Source organism: Eubalaena glacialis, chromosome 3 (genome assembly GCF_028564815.1).
Source record: "Eubalaena glacialis isolate mEubGla1 chromosome 3, mEubGla1.1.hap2.+ XY, whole genome shotgun sequence".
NCBI lineage: Eukaryota > Metazoa > Chordata > Mammalia > Artiodactyla > Balaenidae > Eubalaena > Eubalaena glacialis.
The window spans coordinates 170,617,085-170,640,456 of record NC_083718.1 but is presented as its reverse complement, the minus strand read 5'-3'; the positions used below and the strand labels follow the sequence as shown (position 1 = coordinate 170,640,456).

The 23,372-nt window shown below is 38.8% G+C and overlaps 1 protein-coding gene and 1 pseudogene across 13 annotated transcripts in view; one reads left to right on the top strand and one right to left on the bottom strand.

Annotated features, from left to right (window-relative positions):
• PUM1 (pumilio RNA binding family member 1) overlaps positions 1-23,372 on the bottom strand; it is a 127,832-nt gene that overhangs the window by 91,223 nt on the left and 13,237 nt on the right. For all 13 annotated transcript variants that reach the window (XM_061184581.1, XM_061184583.1, XM_061184587.1 and 10 more), the window contains one exon: positions 911-979. In XM_061184581.1, the coding sequence (XP_061040564.1) occupies positions 911-979 (69 nt within the window). The remainder of the gene's footprint in view (positions 1-910; positions 980-23,372) is intronic.
• Positions 17,116-17,309, top strand: LOC133088795 (translation machinery-associated protein 7-like; annotated as a pseudogene).

The following is a 23,372-nucleotide window of genomic DNA, read 5'->3' as shown; positions in this document are numbered from 1 at the left end:
AAAGAGAATCCAGAATATAGCTATTCTCCCTGCTTTAAAACATTAAAATAGATACGGGGGCTTTTAAATATTAGATATACAAAATATAAAACAAGAAAAAACCTAAGGCTACTCTCCAGAACAAAAAAAATCACAAGCAAATGCCCCCAGTTTGTGAACCTGTGACATCTTTAGCAATCAATTCAACCTGTATGTTCTACCTATCACCAATACACTCTTATTGTCAACATCTAGAAGCACCAGAAATCTGCTATACTTGATTTATATTCCTCTTTCTTTTAGAATTATGGCAATCTTCACTATCAATATAATGGATGGTAAATTTTGTTTTTGCACATTTTAAACATTACAAACAAACCAAAATGCTTGTTTCTAAATTCTATCTACGTAAGGGATGACTGGCTCAGGCCTCAACCTTCTGGAATTATTTCACCAGAAATCTAACAATTCCCTCTTCACAATGGAGCTCTAAACAACTTCCTCAAAAATAACACTGCTCTAAAAATAGGTTATCAACATATTCTGACTAGCAGCCAATCTAAAACTTCCTTCCACTGCAAAAGAACCTAACAACTGAAAAATGAGCCGAAGGTAAGGACATTTTATGCATATAAAACTATTTTGTAAAATTTTAACACCTCAATTTACAACTGACTGGTTAAGATAATATTAATTTGTGCTTACATTTTGATTTTGTTTTATTTTTAAGACATTAGGCTAAAGTTAACATTCTTCTTATAATGAGATTGTTTTGGCAAAATTCTGCAATATCCCACTCCTATCATGAGGATGGCAACAAGGAAAAGCAAGCACATACTTCTGGAGACTAGATTCCGACACATTTGATGAAAGACAGCTCCAACCTTCCCTTAAAAACAGGCCCACTTTTCTGACACACCAATTCACTTACCTCTCCCATCGCTCTTCCCTCCAGAGCAAGTGCTTGAAAATCGTGATTCAGTTCATCCATAGAACGTACCTATTGTTTAGAATAGAGGAGGGAAAAGTTCCAAGTTAGCATCTTGAATTTTACATATACATTAAACACAACTGAAAAGCTTTTCTACGTTTACTTTCAGATATTGACAAGACAATAACAATAATCAAGTGACTGAGATTAAACATTCACTTACCTTTAACCATCAGCGTTCAGCAATGACCCCTGCTTTCTCCCCTCCCATTCCCTTTTGTTTTCAAACATGAAAAACACATAATCCAGAAAAAGAAAAAGCAAATTCCATCACACAAGAATTACGGTAGGGACTTCCCTGGTGATGCAGAGGTTAAGAATCCACCTTCCAATGCAGGGGATGCGGGTTCGATCCCTGGTTGGGGAACTAAGATCCCACATGCCATGGGGCAACTAAGCCTGCGCGCTCTAGAGCCCACATGCCACAACTAGAGAGCCCACGTGCTGCCACTACTGAGCCCGCGTGCCGCAACTAAGACCCAATGCAGCCAAATAAATAAATAAATAGATAGATAAATAAATAAATAAGGAAGCAGAGTCTTTAAAAAAGAGAGAGAGAGAATTACGGTAGCTGTATTTCATACATTTTGACTTAAGTAAAGATCAACATGTTGAAGAGCAATGATGTATGTAGATGACTATGTGACCTAAACCTTGCTACTGACTCAAAGACCACAGTCCTTATGAAAACTGACTCAAAGACCACAGTCCTTGTGAAAACAGTTAAGTACAAATTAGGGGACTCATTTGATCCAAGCCAGTATTTCTTTGATAAACCTCAGGGAAAGGCGCTACAAACTATATAACGGAGTGCCCCCAACATTTCTCCATATTGGAATATCTCTGGGGGCTCCTAGAATCTGAAAACCAGGAGAAATAAAAAATAGCACATATCACAAGGATCTCTTCAAACTTTACTTATCATTAAATGTACTACCCACATCATAACAATCTTCCTAGACTTCAATTAACTCATCTCCAAGATCATTACTACAAGGTAATATTTAAGAGCAAGAATGAAGTGTGGAATAGATTATGCAAAACAGTCATAATTCAAAAACCCTTTACTGTCCAACAGTCTACTGGTCCTCTCAGTTATGAGCAACAAGCCACCTTTGCTGCCTGAGGCTAGAGTAACGTCCCTTGTTTATTAAAGAGGAAGGCTAGTCTTTTTTTTTTTTTAACACCTTTATTAGAGTATAATGGCCTTACAATGGTGTGTTAGTTTCTGCTTTATAACAAAGTGAATCAGCTATACATATACATATATATCCCCATATCTCCTCCCTCTTGCATCTCCCTCCCACACTCCCTATCCCACCCCTCTAGGTGGTCACAAAGCACAGAGCTGATCTCCCTGTGGTATGCGGCTGCTTCCCACTAGCTATCTATTTTACATTTGGTAGTGTATATATGTCCATGCTACTCTCTCACTTCGTCCCAGCTTACCCTTCCCCCTCCCCGTGTCCTGAAGTCCATTCTCTATGTCTGCGTCTTTATTCCTGTCCTGCCCCTAGCTTCTTCAGAACCATTTTTTTTCCTTTAGATTCCATATATATGTGTTAGCATACGGTATTTGTTTTTCTCTTTCTGACTTACTTCACTCTGTATGACAGACTCTAGGTCCATCCACCTCACTACAAATAACTCAATTTTGTTTCTTTTTATGGCAAGTAATATAAAGAGGAAAGCTATTCTGCCTACCTGAGGAAGACTGCTGATTGCCTGAAGCAGGACTTTCTCAAACCCCCTCATCCAATCATCACTACCTCCAAATATATGTGAACAATTTCTAGTAGTGGGTAAATGCAAAGAGAGTCAAACAACGGACAGGCAGGGAGAGGGTAGAGTATGGAGCACAAACCTGAATACAGGTGGGGGAACCAATTTAAGGATTTTATTAACATGCTGACTGAATACCACCCCAATAATCTTAATTTGACTGAACTGTCACCACATAAAAATAGTCGCATTGTTTTATTTTTTTTTTAATTTATTTATTTTATTTTTTTGGCTGTGTTGGGTCTTCTTTGCTGTGCATGGGCTTTCCCTAGTTGTGGCGAGTGGAGGCTACTCTTCGTTGCAGCGCGGGCTTCTCATTGCAGTGGCTTCTCTTTTTGCAGAGCACGGGCTCTAGGAGCACAGGCTCAGTAGTTGTGGCGCGCGGGCTCTAGAGCACAGGCTCAGTAGCTGTGGCGCTCAGGCTTAGCTGCTCCGCGGCATGTGGGATCTTCCTGGACCAGGGTTCGAATCTGTGCGGATTCATAATCACTGCACCACCAGGGAAGACCCGGTCGCATTGTTTTAAATTACACATTTTCAAAACCCAGAGCTGACACTATGCTACAAATGATACATTGTGTCACTAAGATGTAACAGCTTTGGGATGCTTGACAAAAATGTAAATTTATAAAATTCAAAATGACACTAAATTTAAGCCATATGAGAACAAAGAGACATAGAGATAAGGCTTGTTATTGTGGTAAAACAGTTTCAAAGGGCCATGAAACAGAAGCTAGGCTCACAGTACAAGGCGTTTACATTATTTCAGTAAGCACACTGAATAAGCTCCTAAACTACAGGTGGTAAAAATAAGGAGGGGAGGGGAGATGAGGACAGCATCTTAGCTAAACTCTACAAACGTCAGATAAAATCATTTTGAACCTTCAGGCCAGAGTTAACATTTACAAAGCATGTGAATTAAACACATAAAGTTCTACATCTAGCTTTTTCTGTGGAATCTAAACATGCATTTAACTAGATGCTAGGCGTTTCTTGAAAATCCAAAAACCTACAAATAGTTTTAACCAAGAATGTTGGAATTCTATTTATATTTCCCAAGAAAAAAGTAGGAGTGGCTACAAAAATGAAAAAAATGAAGTAGAAATGGTAAGGGAAGGCAGAGAACATGCAATATGCCTATTTATGTAATCATTACAACAATCTCACAGTAATTACTCCCATTTAAGAGATTAGAACTGAGCCTCACAGAAATGCCTTCTCCAACCACTGCCGAGTAGGGAAGAGTGTTCAGATGGCATTTCCAGGATCTAAATCCAGATGTTCCAATTCAAAGTGCAATGTCCTTTCTATGCTATCAAGCTGCCTCCAGGGCAGCCACAGGAAGTTTCCACCCCCAGATAGAAGAACTGCCTTCACAGCTTTTTTTGGGCTTTGATGAGTCTGCTCTCTTGGTCTTCTCGCCTTTGCTTTCCACTGTCTCCTCCCCCTACCTTCAAAATTTGCCCGTCCTTCCCTCACAGCAATTTCCATCCCTTCTATACTGCCTTCCCACCCACCCATCATTCTCTCTCCTACAATGTTTTATCTGCTGGCTCGCTCACGCTCTCAGGTCTCCTCTCCCTCTCTTTAGCTCTCTGTTCACCTCCTCCAGCTCTCCCTCTTCCAGGGTGTCTCTCTCTGCCTCACATACAAGGTGAACCACCACTACTCCTCCTACCTCCTGTAGACGAGAATGGAGCCTTTGCTAGTACAGAAACTCCATTTTAAACCATTTACCCACAGTTGAGTAGACAAGATAAACCAAGTCACTCTCACAAAAGTGCTTTTAACTAGTCAGGAACTTATTGTTTATAATGGGAGCTATATCTGGTATGGTCATCAACACCAGGCAGACTCTCAACAAAATTCTTCCTAGGAGGGCTTCCCTGGTGGCGCAGTGGCTGAGAGTCTGCCTGCCAATGCAGGGGACACAGGTTCGAGCCCTGGTCTGGGAAGATCCCACATGCCGCGGAGCAACTGGGCCCGTGAGCCACAACTACTGAGCCTGCACGTCTGGAGCCTGTGCTCCGCAACAAGAGAGGCCGCGATAGTGAGAGGCCCGCGCACCGCGATGAAGAGTGGCCCCCGCTCGCCGCCACTAGAGAAAGCCCTCGCACAGAAACGAAGACCCAACACAGCCAAAAATAAAAATAATAAATAAAACTCTACTCCAAAAAAAAAAAAAAAATTCTTCCTAGGAAAAAAAACTAATGATCAGAAGAAGACGCTCAGGAATCAAGAAAAATCAAATGATGAAAACAGACGACTGTAAGAAACTTCTTGGGCAGGTAACAAAGAAACCTTTTCTATCATAAAAGAGAAAAGCTGGCTGTAAATTATAATCAAAGAAAATGCTCCCATCAGGACAGAACTATCTTTTCAAGTTCTTGTACTCTACACCTCCCCCCCTTTCTCTAGTATTCAATTTGAGTGAAGGGTTAATGTTAATTTCTAGTATGACTTACTAATTCCATCTTCACTTTTGCTAAATGTCTGTAATACTTCCTTCCTTCCACTAAATAATCTTATCACCTCTGGTTTCACAAAACTATTTCCTATTTTTCTCTGTGGGCTACTTGCCAGTTGCCCATCTCACACCCATCCAGGACTTTCTCTACTGAGGCCCCACCCCATAAAAGCATCTCTTACTCCCTTTACTAAAGAGGCAAAGTGAGAAAACCACGTTAGTGTCTGACCTACCTCATATTTCCTCACTTCATCCCACCCAAGAATATCATCTGTACAAATGACCTAGCTTCTGAGTTTCCTTTCCATTTCCCAGATACCAGAACTTTCTTTTGTAAGCCTCAACACCTGTCTTCTTCTTCTAACATGGATCTTGTCCTAACTAGAATCATGATTTTGCAAATTAAGTTGGTGTTTTACCACATAGGAAGTTATAAAATCAAAACAGATAAACCCGGAACTATACATCACATTTGAAAAATGAAAAATTAAGCAAAAGCATCACTTTACAAGTCTTTAAGAATTATATTCTAAAGTGCACTCCTTGAGAAGTCCTACTTACCATACCCAACATCCCATACTTATCAGAATCAATGAATGATACACACTTCACTATTTCCATCTGTAAAACTGAGATAACACTGGCTACTTTATACGTTTGCTATGAAGATTAAATGAGGGACTTCCCTGGTGGCACAGTAAGTAAGAATCCGCCTGCCAATGCAGGGGACACGGGCTCAAGCCCTGGTCCGGGAAGATCCCACATGCCACGGAGCAACTAAGCCGGTGCACCGCAACTACTGAGCCTGCGCTCTAGAGCCCGCAAGCCACAACTACTGAAGCCCACGTGCCTAGGCCCATGCTCCGCAACGAGAAGCCACCGCAATGAGAAGCCCGCGCACCGCAACGAAGAGTAGCCCCCACTCACCGCAACTAGAGAAAGCCCGCGTGCAGCAACGAGGACCCAACGCAGCCATAAATAAATTCATTAAAAAATATATTAAATGAGACATGTCCAATACCTGGTAGGCATTTATTCAACTATATCCACCTCACAGGTTATTCTCTTTAATACTGAAATGTCCCCATACATCCATCTCTTCTTTCCCTATCCTCAGTTAGCAAAGGGTAGGTTTTGGTCATTCCGGGGAGGTGAGCCTCTCTCTCTATAGGTCAGCATTTTCATAATCAATATTAGAAGTACCTAGATCACACAAACGTCTAATTTACTTTCTAAAACTTAGCATTTCAAAGTACAACCATTTTTCTCTCTTCTCAATTCCCAGCTAATCCTCAATTCAGAGAAACTTCCATTCTAATCCATTCAGAAACTTCCAACATATAAAAATAAAAATCATCACTAGTTCAAGCTCATGTTTTTTCCGTTCTCATAAAAAAAAAAAAACTCAATAAAGTCACCTTCTCAAATTCCTTCATTCCCTGATTTCCATACCACTATGGTCTCCTGGTTCTCCTCCTACTTCTCTATTTAGATTTTTGTCTCTCTTTTGGCCAGCCAACATTGCAGTCAAGGAAAAAAAAAAAAAAAACACTGAAACTCAGACTTGGGTATAAAGGAATCCAAATTTAAGAAGTTAATGATCCAAATATGTAACAAATTACATTTATCAGATTTTCAAGCAGATATATATTACTGAACATTAAATCTCAAAGAACAAAGCAGTTACCATGGTGGTCCATGCAGTCCAATATAAAAGACCTAAAAAAGAAGCAACTTTTGAGAGCATTCTGGCTCAGTTCTTGGCCTTACTTTACTAGCATTCCTGTCCTTGGATTGCTGTCCCTTAACTGCTCAGGGTGTCTTTACAATGAATGTCCCTTCACTTGAGCTAGTTTGGCCAGTTCTCTGTTGATTGTATACAAGAACCAAACTCAAACACAATAGGTACCACTAAGTTGGTATTTATGAAATCACACTGGAAGTCTGTATTTTAAAACAGTAATCAGAGCTATGTAGTGCACTTGGAAAAATAATGTTCAACAAATCAACACTTTTTTGAATATTTTCTAACAGACATATTTCAAGACACCTGCCTAGAAAGGACAACTTTGTGATTCCCACCACCTCTGGCCACAAACAACTATAACAAAAGTATTCTCCTAAATGGCCAAACCCCTAGTACCTGAAGAGAAATGATAAACTGACCTAATCAGATACCTCTCCTTAGCATTCAGGCCAGATAGCAATGGAAATATAAAGTGAAATTCCCTAAAGACTTGGCAGTTGTAGCTGTCATTTTGGGTCAAGTATAACCTGGTGAATAAGCAGTAGATGGTCAACACAAAGAAGAGAAAGAATGTGCTGAAAAAAATCAGAGACAAGAGACTATGGAACCCCTATGGAAACAGAAAAGCCTCCTAGTGCCCAGGAGGCCCACGTATGTATTTCCTGCTCTGGGGTTCAGAGAGAATCCCTCGTGTTCCTTCATTTAATGCCCTGAATTTTTGCTAAGTAGAAAAGACTTCTATACCTTGAGACTAAAACTGCCTTTACTAGAATATTTATTTCCTCAACCACTGAAGCTCAGTTATCAGGCACTTTTCTCCTCCACACCTTTGTTCCCCTGGAGGATTTTTTGCAAAGGCAAGCCTAGATCACGATGGCTCCATTTCACTAACATAGATCCAGAACAATACAAGCAGAAGAGTTGGTGCCAAGAACCATTACAGGAAGGAGATACCAGAGAGAAAAAGCCAGCAAATGCAGGAGAAACTTGAGCAATGAGAAGAAGAAATGGAATACGAGGATTAACCTAATCTGAATTTAATCATTAAGGGAAAAACATTTAATAAGTCTGTTCTACACCATCTTCTGCTTTCTTGTATCTGTATTATAAATAACAACAACAAATATTTACTGAGACTTACTTTGTGCCAGGTCCTGTCCTATAAAAATATTTATATGCTGTATGATCTCTTTAATATTCATAACAATTTGAAAATGCAGGTACTCTTATCCCCATTTTGTGAGAAAAGCAAAAAGTTATCATATTCCTCTAATAGAATATAAATAAACATTTTTCTTGATTACTGGGAAAAAACAAAAACAAAAGACTACTCTTTAAGCTTAGGAGGAGGCAAACCCTACTACGTGATCTTATTTATTCATTGTTAATACCAACACTAAATACCAGCATTTGTTGAGTTTTCAAGGCACTGTACTGCAAAATAGACATTATTCCATTTTATAGATGAGGACCAAGGTTCAGAGGCATGATCTGTCTAAAGTCATATAGCAGATAAAGATCAGAAGTGGAATTCAAATTCAGCTCTCTATCCCCTTTTCTAGCGCTTCTTTCTGTTCTCATCAAAGACAAGCACAAAGGCTCCAGGACACCTGGCTTAAACAGCTGTTGTTCTGGAAACTGATTACTACACGGTTTTTTTTTCCTAATTCTATTTACTTATTCATTTATTTTATTTTTGGTTGCGTTGGGTCTTCGCCACTGCGCGTGGGTTCTCTCCAGTTGCGGCGAGCGGAGGCCACTCCTCGCAGTGGTGAGCGGGCTTCCCATCGCGGTGGCCTCTCCCATTGCGGAGCACAGGCTCCAGGGGCACCGGCTTCAGCAGTTGCGGCTCGCGGGCTCTAGAGCACAGGCTCAGCTGCCCCGCGGCACGTGGGATCCTCCTGGACCAGGGCCCGAACCCACGTCCCCCGCATTGGCAGGTGGACTCTTAAGCACTGTGCCACCAGGGAAGCCCTACACTATTTTTATACAGGAGGAAAATGAAGTCACCACAGCAGCCAGGATTAGGCTGAACTTCCATTTTTTTATTATTATTTATCATTAAAAACTGCTACTACCTTGGACTTCCCTGGTGACGCAGTGGTTAAGAATCCGCCTGCCAATGCAGGGGACACGGGTTCAAGCCCTGGTCCGGGAAGATCCCACATGCCATGGAGCAACTAAGCCCGTGCGCCACAACTACTGAGCCTGTGCTCTAGAGCCCGCTAGCCACAACTGCTGAGCCCGCGTGCCACAACTACTGAAGCCCGCGTGCCTAGAGACCGTGCTCCGCAACAAGAAAAGCCACTGCAATAAGAAGCCCGGGCACCACAACGAAGAGAAGCCCCTGCTCGCCGCAACTACAGAAAGCCTATGAGCAGCAATTAAGACCCAACGCAGCCAAAAGTAAATAAATTTATTAAAAAAAAAAAAACTGCTACTACCTTTGGCAATTAAATACCATTAAAGTTCCAGATTATATAATGTGTTGATGGCATTCAGCTAGGATAGTTAACAGACCCAAGTGATAAACTGTAAGTTATCAAAACTGATTTGCTACCATACTACCATAATATATACACCTCATGGAAATGTCAGCACTTCCTAAACATAAAAGAAAACAATTTATAAAGTAAAAAGAATAAATAATATTTTTAGAAGCAGTTAATACAGCCTATGATACTAGTGACCTTTCACTACAAAAACCTCACAATTGCCGGTTCTGACGGTCTTCATCTTAATTTCACCAATCATGATCAACCTGAAATCAGTAAGGAGAGCAAGGCCATTTTAACTGGAGAGAGAAACTGTCTAATTGATACGGAAGAACCTAATAAGTGTAAAACTTAAGATAATGATAAATCTTATCTCCACTTGTCTGGAAACTACTACCTGTAGCAATCTGTCTGAATGGTATACTCCTGACTTCCAAAAGAACAAATTCCAAAAGCATGAAAGAGACTCCTACACAACTACTATTATAGATCACACTTACAACAAAAAATGGTTATTTGCAAATAGAGAATACATCAAGGGTCTTCATTAGCAGTAAAAGTTTCATTCTGAAATACCAATCTCAAAAGATGACATATGGAAAAAGCAAAAAAACTAAATCAAGAATGTTCACCAGAAGTTCTTAAATCGAGTTGTGGCAAATGCGTAAGTATCAGGCTATTTTCAAACAATGAAACTAAATTTAATATATTTGCCATCATTGGACTCTTACCAGCAGAGTGTAAGAATCTATGAAAATAATGTGAAAATAACAAATATTCGTCCACAAAAAAAGACACAGAATTCGCTTTTCCAAACTTTTGCTAATATTAAATTTTTTGAGATTCACTTTGTCATCCCTGTGCTCACTAATGGACAGGTAATAGTAGGCATAAAAGGCTTGTAATAATTTTTACCATAAGAATAGTCTGTGAAAGAAAACAAATTATGGGCCTCCACATTGATATAAATTTTCTACAAATTGTAAGACAGTGCATATTTTTTAACAGATGTACAACTTAGACCACCAGTGAAAACAACAATTGTGAAAAGTAAGTGGAAGAACTATGAACTACAAGGCATGCCTACAGTGGTAGTCTCTGCGGATTGATTCGGGGGTGAGAGGGGAACTACTTATATAAAGACTGCTTCTCTAGTTAATCTGTTCTCCCTTTTCCACAGAGGAGGAGTGGAGAAATTTACAATGAAGTTCAAAGACCATGATACAGGTGTCTTACTGCCTTCTCAACTACTGAAATAACATCTACTAAGTAGCAAAACTGTACTTTAGCAATAGTGCCATGGCAGTTTGTCTTATCTCCCTAAAAGTAAACCCCACAGTATTAAAACATGACAGGCATTACATACAAATATTTGTAATGTGAGAAATTACCCTCAGTCTCAGGAGTGACAAAATAGCAGAAACAGGACTTCCACAGCCAGCTTCTTTAAAATGATTCTTATCTTGCTTAAAAGAACACATTGTCATGCTTTTTCCAGCTTTTCAAGAAAGAAATTTGACAATATGTATCAAGTTTTATAAATGTTCATGCCTTTTGATCCAGTAATTCTACTTCTAGGAATTTAGCCTAAGCAAATAACCAGAAATATGGGCAAAGATTTGTTATTGAAGATCTTCATCATGGCACTGTGATGTGAAAAGTGGTTTGAGGGACTTTCCTGGTGGTCCAGTGGTTAAGATGCTGCACTTCCAATGGAGGGGGCACAGGTTTGAACCCTGGTTGGGGAACTAAGATCCCACATGCCGCATGGCCAAAAAAATAAGAAAAAAATAGCAAAATATTTTTTAAAAGTGCACAATAAGCACCTTTGCTTATAAAGCTTATTCTTTTAGTTGATTAAGATGTTTCTAGAAGAGGATTATTGGTTTGAAAGGTAATAATATATTAAAGACTTCATAAATGTTAAATTTATTTTCAGAAGCTTCTTTCTAATTTTTTTTCATTGGCATTATAGAAAACGTAGAAACTACTGATGAAGTTTTAGGTTAACATTTGAGTATATTACCTTCCACTCTTATTTTGTGTATGTCTCTATATGGAAATATATACATATCATTTTATGTATGTAGATTTGTGGCCTATTATAGAATCCTTACACATAAACGTATTCTCTAAGACTCTAAAAAATGTTTTAAGTAGCTACATAAAATTCTGTAAATGAATATATGCTGTATTTAATAATTCCTGCTGTATTTAAACTTTTTCAAACCACTTTTTTAAAATAAATTTTTATTTTACTTTATTTATTTATTTATTTACTTGGCTGCATCGCGTCTTAGTTGTGGCATGCGGGATCTTCGTTGAGGCATGCAGGATTTTTTTGTTGCGGTGCATGGGCTGTTCGTTGTGGTGCACGGGCTTCTCTCTAATTGTGGAGTGCGTGTTTTCTCTTCTCTAGTTGTGGTGCGCAGGCTCCAGGGTGTTTGGGCTCAGTAGTTGTGGCTCGCGGGCTTAGCTGCCCTGCGGCATGTGGGATCTTAGTTCCCTCACCAGGGATTGAATTCGCATCCCCTGTATTGGAAGGAAGATTCTTAACCAGTTTAATTCGTGGCTGGGGAACTAAGATCCTGCAAGCTGCCACGCGCGGCCAAAAAAAAAAAAAAAAAAAAAGGGAACGAAGTACTGATACATGCTACAATGTGCATGAACCTTAAAAACATGCTAAGTGAAAGAAGCCAGACACAAAAGGCCACATATTATATGATTCCATTTATATGAAATATCCAAAACAAACAAATGTAGAGAGACAAGAATAGGTTTTTGTTTGCCAGGAAATTGACAATGACTACTAATGAGTACAGGGTTTCTTTGGGGAGTGCTAAAAATGTTCTAGTGTTAGAAAGCATGATGGTTGCATAGCACTATAAAAACACTAAACCAAATTGTAAACTTAAGGGTGAACTTTATGGTATGTGAATAATATCTTAATAAAGCTGTTTTTTAAAAATAGGAGGGGCTTCCCTGGTGGCACAGTGGCTAAGAATGCCTGCCAATGCAGGGGACACAGGTTTGAGCCCTGCTCCGGGAAGATCCCACATGCCGCAGAGCAACTAAGCCCGTGCACCTCAACTACTGAGCCCTGCGCTCTAGGGCCCACCAGCCACAACTACTGAGCCCACGTGCTGCATCTACTGAAGCCCGCGCTCTAGAGCCCATGCTTAGCAACAAGAGAAGCCCGCGCACCACAACGAAGAGTAGCCCCCGTTCCCCGCAACTAGAGAAGCCTGCACGCAGCAACGAAGACCAAACACAGCCAAAAATAATAAATAAATAAAAATAAATAAATTTTAAAAAATAAAAATAAAATAAAATTTTTTTAAATAAATAAAAATAGGAGATGGCAAACACTTTCTGTAACATGTCAAATAACAAATAATACAGGCTGGGACTTCCCTGGTGGTCCAGTGGTTAAGAATCCACCTTCCAATGTACGGGACGCATGTTCGATCCCTGGTCGGGGAACTAAGATCCCACATGCCATGGGGCAACTCAACCCGTGCCACAACTACTGAGCCCATGCACCACAACTAGAGAGCCTGCATGCTACAACGAAAGATCCTGCATGCTGCAATGAAGATTCCGCATGCCGCAATTAAGACCCGATGCAGCCAAATAAATAAATAAATATTTTTAAATAAATAAATAATATAGGCTTTGCGGGCTACACAGGGTCTTTGTCATGTATTCTTTGTTTTTATTTTCAACTACACATTTAAAAATGTAAAAACCATTCTTAGCTCAAGAGCCATACATAAACAGGCAGCAAGCTAGATTTGGCAGGGAGGCCATAGTTTGCCAAACCTGTTTTAAAAATAAGCCATTCCTAAAATGTTTACAAGTGAATGTGCGCTAAGTTAACGCTGATCCAAAAACTAAGCAAAGATCTCTTATCAAACTTATAAATGGAGCTTCCACAAATGTTACTGGATAAACGGAACACAGGGAAACATATCAAACAGAATTTAGTACTTTTATTAATAGTTAAGATCACATATTGGGTTGGCCAAAAGGTTCATTCGGTTTTTCCGTAAGATGGCTCTAGTAGCACTTAGTTGTCTTTAACTTCATTTGAAACAATTTTGTTAGATTGTAAGTGACAGCTGTCATATCAGCGTGCATTTAAGAAAAGACTTATCAAAATTGGTGAATTTTTGTGTAGCCATTTTCATACTGAAGATGGAAGAAAAAAGCAACATTTTCAGCATACTATCCTTTGTTATTTCAAGAAAGGTAAAAACGCAACTGAAACGCAAAAAAAGATCATGCAGTGTATGGAGAAAGTGCTGTGACTGATCGAAAGTGTCAAAAGTGGTTTGCGGGATTTCCCTAGTGGTCCAGTGGTTAAGAATCCGCCTTCCAATGCAGGAGACTCGGGTTCGATCCCTGGTCGGGGAACTAAGATCCCACATGCCGCGGGGCAACTAAGCCCAAGAACCACAACTACTGAGCCCGCAAGCGACAACTACCGAGCCCATGTGCTCTGAAGCCCGCACGCACCTCAATGAAAGATCCCACGTGCTGCAACAAAGATCCTGCATGCTGCAACTAAGACCCAACACAGCCAAATAAATTTTTTTTAAAAAGTGGTTTGAGGGGCTTCCCTGGTGGTGCAGTGGTTAAGAATCCACCTGCCAATGCAGGGAACACAGGTTCAAGCCCTGGTCCAGGAAGATCCCACATGCCGCGGAGCAACTAAGCCCAGGCACCACAACTACCGAGCCTGCGCTCTAGAGCCCGCGAGCCACAACTACGGCGCCCGCGGGCCACGACTACTGAAACCCGTGCGCCCAGAGCCCGTGCTCTGCAACAAGAGAAGCCACCGCAATGAGGCCCATGCACCTCAACTAAGAGTAACTCCCACTCGCCACAATTAGAGAAAGCCTGCACGCAGCAACGAAGACCCAACGCAGCCAAAATTTAATTAATTAATTAATTATTTTTTAAAAAGTGGTTTGCAAAGTTTTGTGCTGGAGATTTCTTGCTGGATGATGCTCCACAGTCGGGTAGACCAGTTGAAGTTGATAGCGATCAAATCGAAACATTAACTGAGAACAATCAACGTTATACCACTCGGGAAATAGCCGACATACTCAAGATACCCAAATCAAGCGTTGAAAATCATTTGCATCACCTTGGTTATGTGAATCGCTTTGATCTTTGGGTTCCACATAAGTTAAACGAAAGAAACCTTCTTGACCATATTTCCGCATGCAATTCTCTACTGAAACATAACGAAAACGTTCTGTTTTTAAAACAAATTGTGACGGGCAATGAAAAGTGGATACTGTACAATAATGTGGAATGGAAGAGATCGCAGGGCAAGCAAAACGAACCACCACCAACCACACCAAAGGCCGGTCTTCATCCAAAGACAGTGATGGTGTGCATATGGTCGGATTGGAAGCGAGTCCTCTATTATGAGCTCCTTCCAGAAAACCAAACGATTAATTCCAACAAGTACTGCTCCCAATTAGACCAACTGAAAGCAGCACTCGACGAAAAGCATCCAGAATTAGTCAACAGAAAACGCATAATCTTCCATCAGGATAACGCAAGACCGCATGTGTCTTTGATGACCAGGCAAAAACTGTTACAGCTTGGCTGGGAAGTTCTGATTCATCCGCTGTATTCACCAGACATTTCACCTCTGGATTTCCATTTATTTAGGTCTTTACAAAATCCTATTAATGGAAAAAATTTCAATTCCCTGGAAGACCGTGAAAGGCACCTGGAACAGTTCTTTGCTCAAAAAGATAAAAAGTTGTGGGAAGATGGAATTATGAAGTTGCCTGGAAAATGGCAGAAGGTAGTGGAACAAAAGGGTGAATACGTTGTTCAATAAAGTTCTTGGTGAAAATGAAAAATGTGTCTTTTATTTCTACTTAAAAGCCGAAGGCACTTTTTGGCCAACCCAATAAAACTAAGACAAGAATTAAAAACCATATTAAAAAATAAAGATAGCTGCTCACATGAGAAGATGTTGAACACCATTAGCCATCAGGGAAACACAGATTAAAACCACAATGAGATATCATTACGTATGTATCAGAATGGCTAAAATAAAAAACAGTAATACCACAAAATGCCGTTGAGCGCACAGAAAAATTGTATTATTCAAACATTACTGGTCCAGAAAACAACTCGGCAGTTTCTTTAGAAACTAGACATGCAACTACCATTATTACCTAGCAATTGGACTCCTGGGCTTTTATCTGATGTTCACACAAAAACCTGCACATGAATGTTCACAGCAGCTTCATTTATAATAACTAAAAACTGGAATCAGCCCAGATGTCCTTCAACAGGTTAAACAAACTATGGTGCATCTGCATCATGCACACTATGCAGCAATAAAAAGGAATGGCCTACCACAGGCAACAACTTGGATGAGACTCCAGAGAAGTATGCACAGCAAAAAAGGCCAGTCCCCACCAAAGGCTATATGTATGGTATAACTCCATTCATATGACTTTTTTGAAATGACAAAATTGTAGAAATGGAGAATAGGCCAGATTAGTGGTTGGGGGGAGGCCCCCCCCAACCCCTGCAAAGGGAAAGGGGGTGTGTAAAAAGGGCTACTCAAGGGTCCCTTGTTGTTTTGGAACTATTCAGCACTTTGTGGTGGTAAGTATATGAACCTATACAGATGGTAAAATTATACTGAACTTCATACACATACACACATACACACACAGACCCAAATGAGTACAAGTAAAACTGGAGAGATGTGAGTAGGACTGGATGGATTTTAACAACGTCAATAACCTAGCTGTGATGCTATACTACACAATGTTACCTGCAAAAGTTATACTGTAAAATGGGGAAATAGAGGAAAGTATACAAAGGATCTCTCTGTATTATTTCTTACAACTGCAGGAATCAACAAAGTCAAAATTTTAATTTAAAGAAAGATGACTGCTATGAAGAAACAATGAAGATATAACTTAAAATGATGGTTCCCAAGCACGACAACTAAAATAATCAAATATATAACCAAAGGAACCTTTCTCAAGCTACAAAACTATGCAGCTCTCACCCACATAGCACACAAAAATCACATCCTGACCAAACTACCCTAAATTTGGAGAATTCTAAAAAAACAGAACTTACCCTTGGTTCTCTAAAACACTACCCGCCAAAGACAATAAAATGAGATCTACCGTCAATGGCCCAAAGATTTTTATGTCCTGACACAATTGTCTTTCATTTATAAAGGCTATAAGAACACAATATACAAAAGAAGTAATAAAATATGCCACTCACACGCCACCTTTCAAGCAATGACTGTATCAAGCACTCCAGCCAACCAAGAGAATTAAAATTAAGCACACAAAATGGATAAACTGTCATACAACTATTTAATGGGATACTACTAATTAAAAGGATCCATTTATTGTTATATATAACATGGATTCTCAAATGTAGTATGCTAAGTGAAAGAAACCAGATTCAAAAGCTACATACACTTACAGTACATATATGACATTTTGGAAAAGGCAAAACTATAGGGACAAAAAACGGATTAGTGGTTACCAGTTGCTGGGAATGGAGGTAAGAGCTGACTATGAAAGGGCTCCAGAGAATCTGGGGAAGCATGAAAACTTTTGTATCTCGGCATCCGGTGGTAGGGTCTGGGGAAGGGGCGGCAGGTACCATGTCGGGCCGCAAAGGTGGCAAGAAGAAGCCCCTGAAGCAGCCCAAGAAGCAAGCCAAGGAGATGGACAAGAAAGACAAGGCATTCAAGCAGAAACAGAAGGAGGAGCAAGCGAAGGCCGCTGGAAAGGCCTCCTGGCCACAGGTGGAATTAAGAAGTCTGGCAAAAAGTAATGTTCCTTGTGCCTGAGGCAATGATGATCCTTAATTCCATTCCTGTTTAAACATCCGGATTAAACATCTGGATTCCCTGCCATCACATCTTTGCCACCTACAGCTAGAATCAAGTGTTGTCTTGGAACCCATTGTACATTTAAGAATAAACTTTCGTAAAAAAAAAAAAAAAAAACTTTTATATCTCGACTGTGGTGATTACAAGAATATACGCATTTGTCAAAATCTACAGAAGTGTATGCTAAAATAATAGTGAATTTCACTGTATGCAAAATTATATCTTAAAAATGAGGGAAAAAATTACACAAGAGGTAGAATAGCACTATAAAGACTAACAGTATTATTCCCATTCTAAGAACAGAAGTGAAGAAAATAATCTAGGGACTTCCCTGGTGGCGCAGTGGTTAAGAATCTGCCTGCCAATGCAGGGGACACAGGTTCGAGCCCTGGTCCAGGAAGATCCCACATGCCGCGGAGCAACTAAGCCCGTGCACCACAACTACTCAGCCTGGGCTCTAGAGCCTACGAACCACAACTACTGAGCCCACGTGCTGCAACTACTGAAGCCCGGGCTCCTAGAGCCCATGCTCCCCAACAAGAGAAGCCAGTGCAATGAGAAGCCCGCGCACCACAACGGAGAGTAGCCCCTGCTCACCACAACTAGAGAAAGCCCACAGACAGCAACGAAGACGCAACACAGCCAATAAATAAATAAAATATAGATAAATAAATTTAAAAAAGAAAAGAAAATAATCTAAACTACAAGTATTGATAAACAAAAATGTTCATTACAACACCACCAACATTAGTAAACATTAGAAACCTAAATGATCAATATTAAGACATTATTACAGAAAAGAATGAGGCCACTACATGGAGTAGAATGTGGTATAACCTTAAAATTATCTATGGAAATAATATATCATAAAAAAAATTTTGATATGTTAGACCCCCCAAAAAAAAAGATAGAAAACTATAATCACAGAAATGTTTTTATTTTATCTCAATTGTTTCACAAAAGATTTCGAGTGACTTAGAAAATCAAATAACTTCCACTAGTGAGAAAATTAAGGCAAAGGGAAAATGAAAAGAGCCTACTTTATAAACTGTATGCAATTAAGTCCTATATACTTATTATAAATGAGCCATAAATTTAGTTCTAACCTCTCTCTAATGGTTAACCAAAACAGAGAAATGATTAGTAAAAACTCATACTGCCCATCAAACTTTAAAAAAAGCACAGCTCAAGAAATTATTATCCTTGTTATTAGAGATGAGATGATTTACATTTTTTTAAGTTTTGAATAAAAACACTAGATGGACATGTTACAAAAGGTAAACTAACAGATTCTGAACGTTGAATTATAGTTGGGGGTTGGTTGGGTTTTGGTTTGTTTCTAGGGTGTTTTTATTTTTATAATTTTATAATTATCTATACTTTCCGAAATATTTACAATGAGCATTTACTGATTTTTAGAATTCAAAAATACCTACAAGTCATTATTTTTAATGGAGGGAAAAAAACATTTTATTTGATTTTTAAATCACTGTTAATTAGGATACAGAGAACGGAATTAGGCCATGGAAAGAGTCCTTAGTTCACTTACAATATTAAGAAACAAAATTACATTCATCACCAATAGAAATGACTCTTGTTTTGTTTTAACATATCTGCAAAAGTAGTTGATATATTTCTAGATGTAAGGGGAATAAACTCTAGTGTGGTAACAACGGTGATCTATATTATTAATCTAACATTTCTCAAGTTTGAACAGTTCATTATTACAGTTACAATATAAATAGTTGGCACAGGAGACAGGAGCTCCCTTACCTAAAAGTTCTTCTGCCAGGGAACCTAGTAAATGTCTTCCTCCATTCAGCAGCCTTGAAGCTAACCCTCACTCCTCCTTTGTTTCAACATTCTATTGTTTGTAGTATGTAAGGGAATAGGAATTCTCAATGAGTAAGTCTATCCAGATAAATCACTGCAACATAATTAAAGAGGGCAGCTACCAAACACATCAAGTAGCTCATTCTGGACTTCATGAGCCTGAGAGAGAACATAATACATAAATCCAAAACTGTATCTGTGGGAGAAAATATTTTAATAGAATTCTATCTCTTCTGAATTAAAAAAAAACAGCTAAAGATGTACTAATCAAGATATCAGTGATTCTTAACCAAGAGACAGAATACAAGGGAGGAGGCAGAGCTTAATAAACTTTTAATATTACATACACTGGTATGTATTTTGTGTGGTTTGTTTAATTCTTTACAGAATTCCACCTAATGTTATGCAAATAGTAAACCTTCATTTGCTCTTTTTTGAGAACAGCTACTATCTTTAGTTTCTTACCCTGCTGTTTGTATTACTGTGAGATCATGAACCATGGAAGTTTTCCCTCTTGGGGTTGAGAGGGACTTCAGGTATAACAAATTTATTAGGTTTTAAACTTGGAGACTGTGGGTGCTGTAGAATAATGTTTGAAATTGGATTTTAAAAAATCAAAACACATGTTTTTATTTCCTACATTAAAAATAATGGCTTTTAGGAAATTTTGAACTCTAAAAACAATAAATCCTCACCGTAAACAGTTTGGAAAGTAGGGACAGCAAATTACAAAATGGCGAATGAAGGCTATTAAGAAAATTAAATCAGGGAAGGGAGACAGAGTTGCAATTAAAATAATGTTCACAGAAAGTCTCACTGAGAAGGTAACATTTAAGCAAAGGACTGGAAGGAGGTAAAGGAGCAACTTTCATAGACATCTGAGAAGACATCTGAGACAGGAGCACTCAAGCAAATGGAACTGCAAGTCAAAACCCTGGGGGATGGGGCATGCCTGTGATTCTAGAAATAACAAAAATTGCTTTAATGTCATTCCAAATACCATTAAAATACAACAAATAAAAGTCTAGACCTAGGCAAAAAGCAGATCAGTGGTTGCTGCTGGGAGGAATTACAAAGGGCCAACAAAACTTTTGCAGAAGATGGCAACTGTCATTATCTTGATTGTAGTGATGGTTTCACAGGTGAATACTTTGATATTTCAAAACTTAACAAATTATTCATTTAAAATGGGTGCATTTTATTATGTCAATTATACCTCAATAAAGATTATTTTTTTATAAAAATGAAAACTTCTAACCCTAGAGCAAGAATAAACATATCAATAAAACAAATGAGTCAAAACAGATCCATATATGGGGAGACTTAATTTATTATAAATGAGGTCTTTCAAATCAATAAATAGTGCTAGGATCAGTAGCTACCTATCTGAGGAAAAGTAAAATTACATCATTACTTCCTGCCCACAAAATACAAAGAAATAAACTCCAGATTAATTAAAGATGAAAATATAAAACTAGAACTATAAAAATACTACAAGAAACACAGGAGATTGGGTAAGGGATGACCTAAGAGCATAAAGATAAAGAAATCAAAAGGTACAATAAACACAGTTAAAAGACATATGAAAAGTTTTGTAAATCTAGGAAAATATTACAGAAAAAAGTGGTCAAAGAATACTGATAAGGTGTTGGTGGAACTTTAAATTACTACAATCTATCTGGAAAACAATGTGGAAATATGTATCAAAATTTTAAACACATTCTTTTGTTTGATCTGTCACTTTCACTTCTCTGAATATATTCTAATACAAAAATATAACTGCAGTATTGTTTACTACAGCATTGTTTAGAATGTCAAAAGCTGAAAACAACCTAGAAGTCCATCAAACTGGGATAAATCAGTCAAATTATTGTACTTCCATATACTATGGCCCTTAAAAAAAATATAGAGGTATTTACTGACCTAAAAGGATGACCACAATGTATTAAGGAGGAAAAGACTACCATGCAGCGTGTGTGTGCCTGGGCTATGTATGCATATAATATATTTAGAGAGAGAGCGAATGATCCCATTTAGTTTAAAACTACAATGCATTCATATATCTGTTTATATATGCACAGAAAAAGTCTGGAAGGAAATGAACCAAATGGTTAAAAGTAGTTAACTCTAAAAAACAAATTATTGACATTTTTTAGAACAATCATGTACTATCAAAAAATTTACATTTTAAACAGAAAGTAGATTATTGGGGACTTCCCTGTGGTCCAGTGGTTAACAATCCGCCTTCCAATGCAGGGGAGGACTCAGGCTCGATCCCTGGTCAGGGAACTAAGATCCCACATGCCGCGGGGCAACTAAGCCCACGTGCCACACAAAGAAGAACCCGAGCACCACAACGAAGACCCAGCACAGCCAAAAAATAAATAAAGTTTTTTTTTAAAAAAAGTAGATTATTGATTGCCTAGGGATGGGGGGGTAATGACGGAAGTGGAAAGTGACTACTAATGGGTACAGGTTTTCTTTTGGGGGTGATGAAGAACGTTCCCTTTGATCGTGGTGATGACTGCACAACACTGAATATACTGAAAACCACTGATCAGTACATTTTAAATGGGTGAACTGTATGGTGTGTGAATGATATCTCAATAAAGCTGTTTTACTTTAGAACAAAATCCATAACCAAAATATAGAACAAAAATTTTGCAATTTAATAGTCACACTGTACTTTATACTATGTCCCAACGGAAACCTTAAACCCAGAGAGCAACTGTTAAAAAGCTTCAAACAGGAAAAATGAGTCACTATTCTTAAGAGCAGTTAACCATTGACAATATAGGGGTAAATTACAACCTTCATTCTATCTTCATTAGGATACTATCCTTCTTGAACTATCCTAGTAGATAATATTGCCTTCTGAGAAAAGGAATGAACTTTGAAAATGTATTAGGTTGAAACAATATGGCAGTTTCCCAATATGAGATGTGACTATGAACAAAGTTTCAGTGTTTTACAAATTAAGGAAAGTAAACCTTGTTCCTACAGCTGCTTCTGTTTGCCTAGCTCTGACATGGTTTCAAGAACTCTCCTCTCCCTATACCCACCCCCCGCCAAACAAAGCATAAAAGCAGAGTTGATAGGAATTACTTTAAAAGTTCCTTAATACAGCTCTCCAATAAATGCTTACTGGCTCCTTATCTTCAGGCCCAAGACCCTGCATTCTGTTACATGTTACACCTTAACAATTCAAAATGACTCTTCAAAATAAAATACTCTACTCAGTAAGTCTCTTCAATAAGCCCTGATGACATAATGTATTCATTCATCATTTATACGTACATACTATTTGCCAGGGGCTAGAGATGTAAGGCTGAAAGATTCTATAAGAAGAACCATCACAGCGGTTCTTAACCTAGGTGGACATGAGGATAACCCGGGAGTTGTTTTTAAAGAATACATAAACTCCACCTCATCACTGGATATTTTGATTCACTAGGTCTGGACTTAAGCCCAAGAATCTGTTTTGAAACAGATTATTAGCGCCCAATGGTGAAGGAAAAAGTAAATATTCAATTCCAATACTGGGAGCCGAATGCTTCAATAAGATGTGTACCAAATGACGGTAGCACCAAAAGAGGATACCCAACCTATAAGAAAAGAGGTAAGTAAAGGGGAAGGTTTATCAGAGATAAAGATACTTTAGTTGAAGATGAGGAAAGTGGCTAAGTGGATGAGGAAGGAAGGAGATTCCAAGCAGAGAAAACTACATAAATGAAAATAGCACAACTACGTTGAGGAATTGCACAAACTATAAAAATAGCATGTGTGTTCAGAAAATTAGGATACTTCAGTAAGGCTGAAGTGGAGTGCCAGTAAAGACTGGAGAGGTAAGCTATCTCAGAACACGAAGTGTGTACACTGCGCTATGCTGAGGAGATTGAAAGTTAATTATCCTAAAAGCAACCAAAAAGCCAAAAACAAAATTTAGGCAAGAATGAGACATAAGCAGACTCGTGTCTTCAGAAATAACAATTCGGCAGCAACACAGAAAATAGCCAGAAGGAAGAAAAGACGGAGGGTGCAAAAAAACAGTCAGAAGACTACTGTAAATGTCCAAGCAAGAAATATGAGCCTATCAAATAAGGCAATACGGATATAACCTTGGAACTGTTTGAGGCAGGAGGCAGGAATCTAAGATTCCTGGGTTGCCTGAA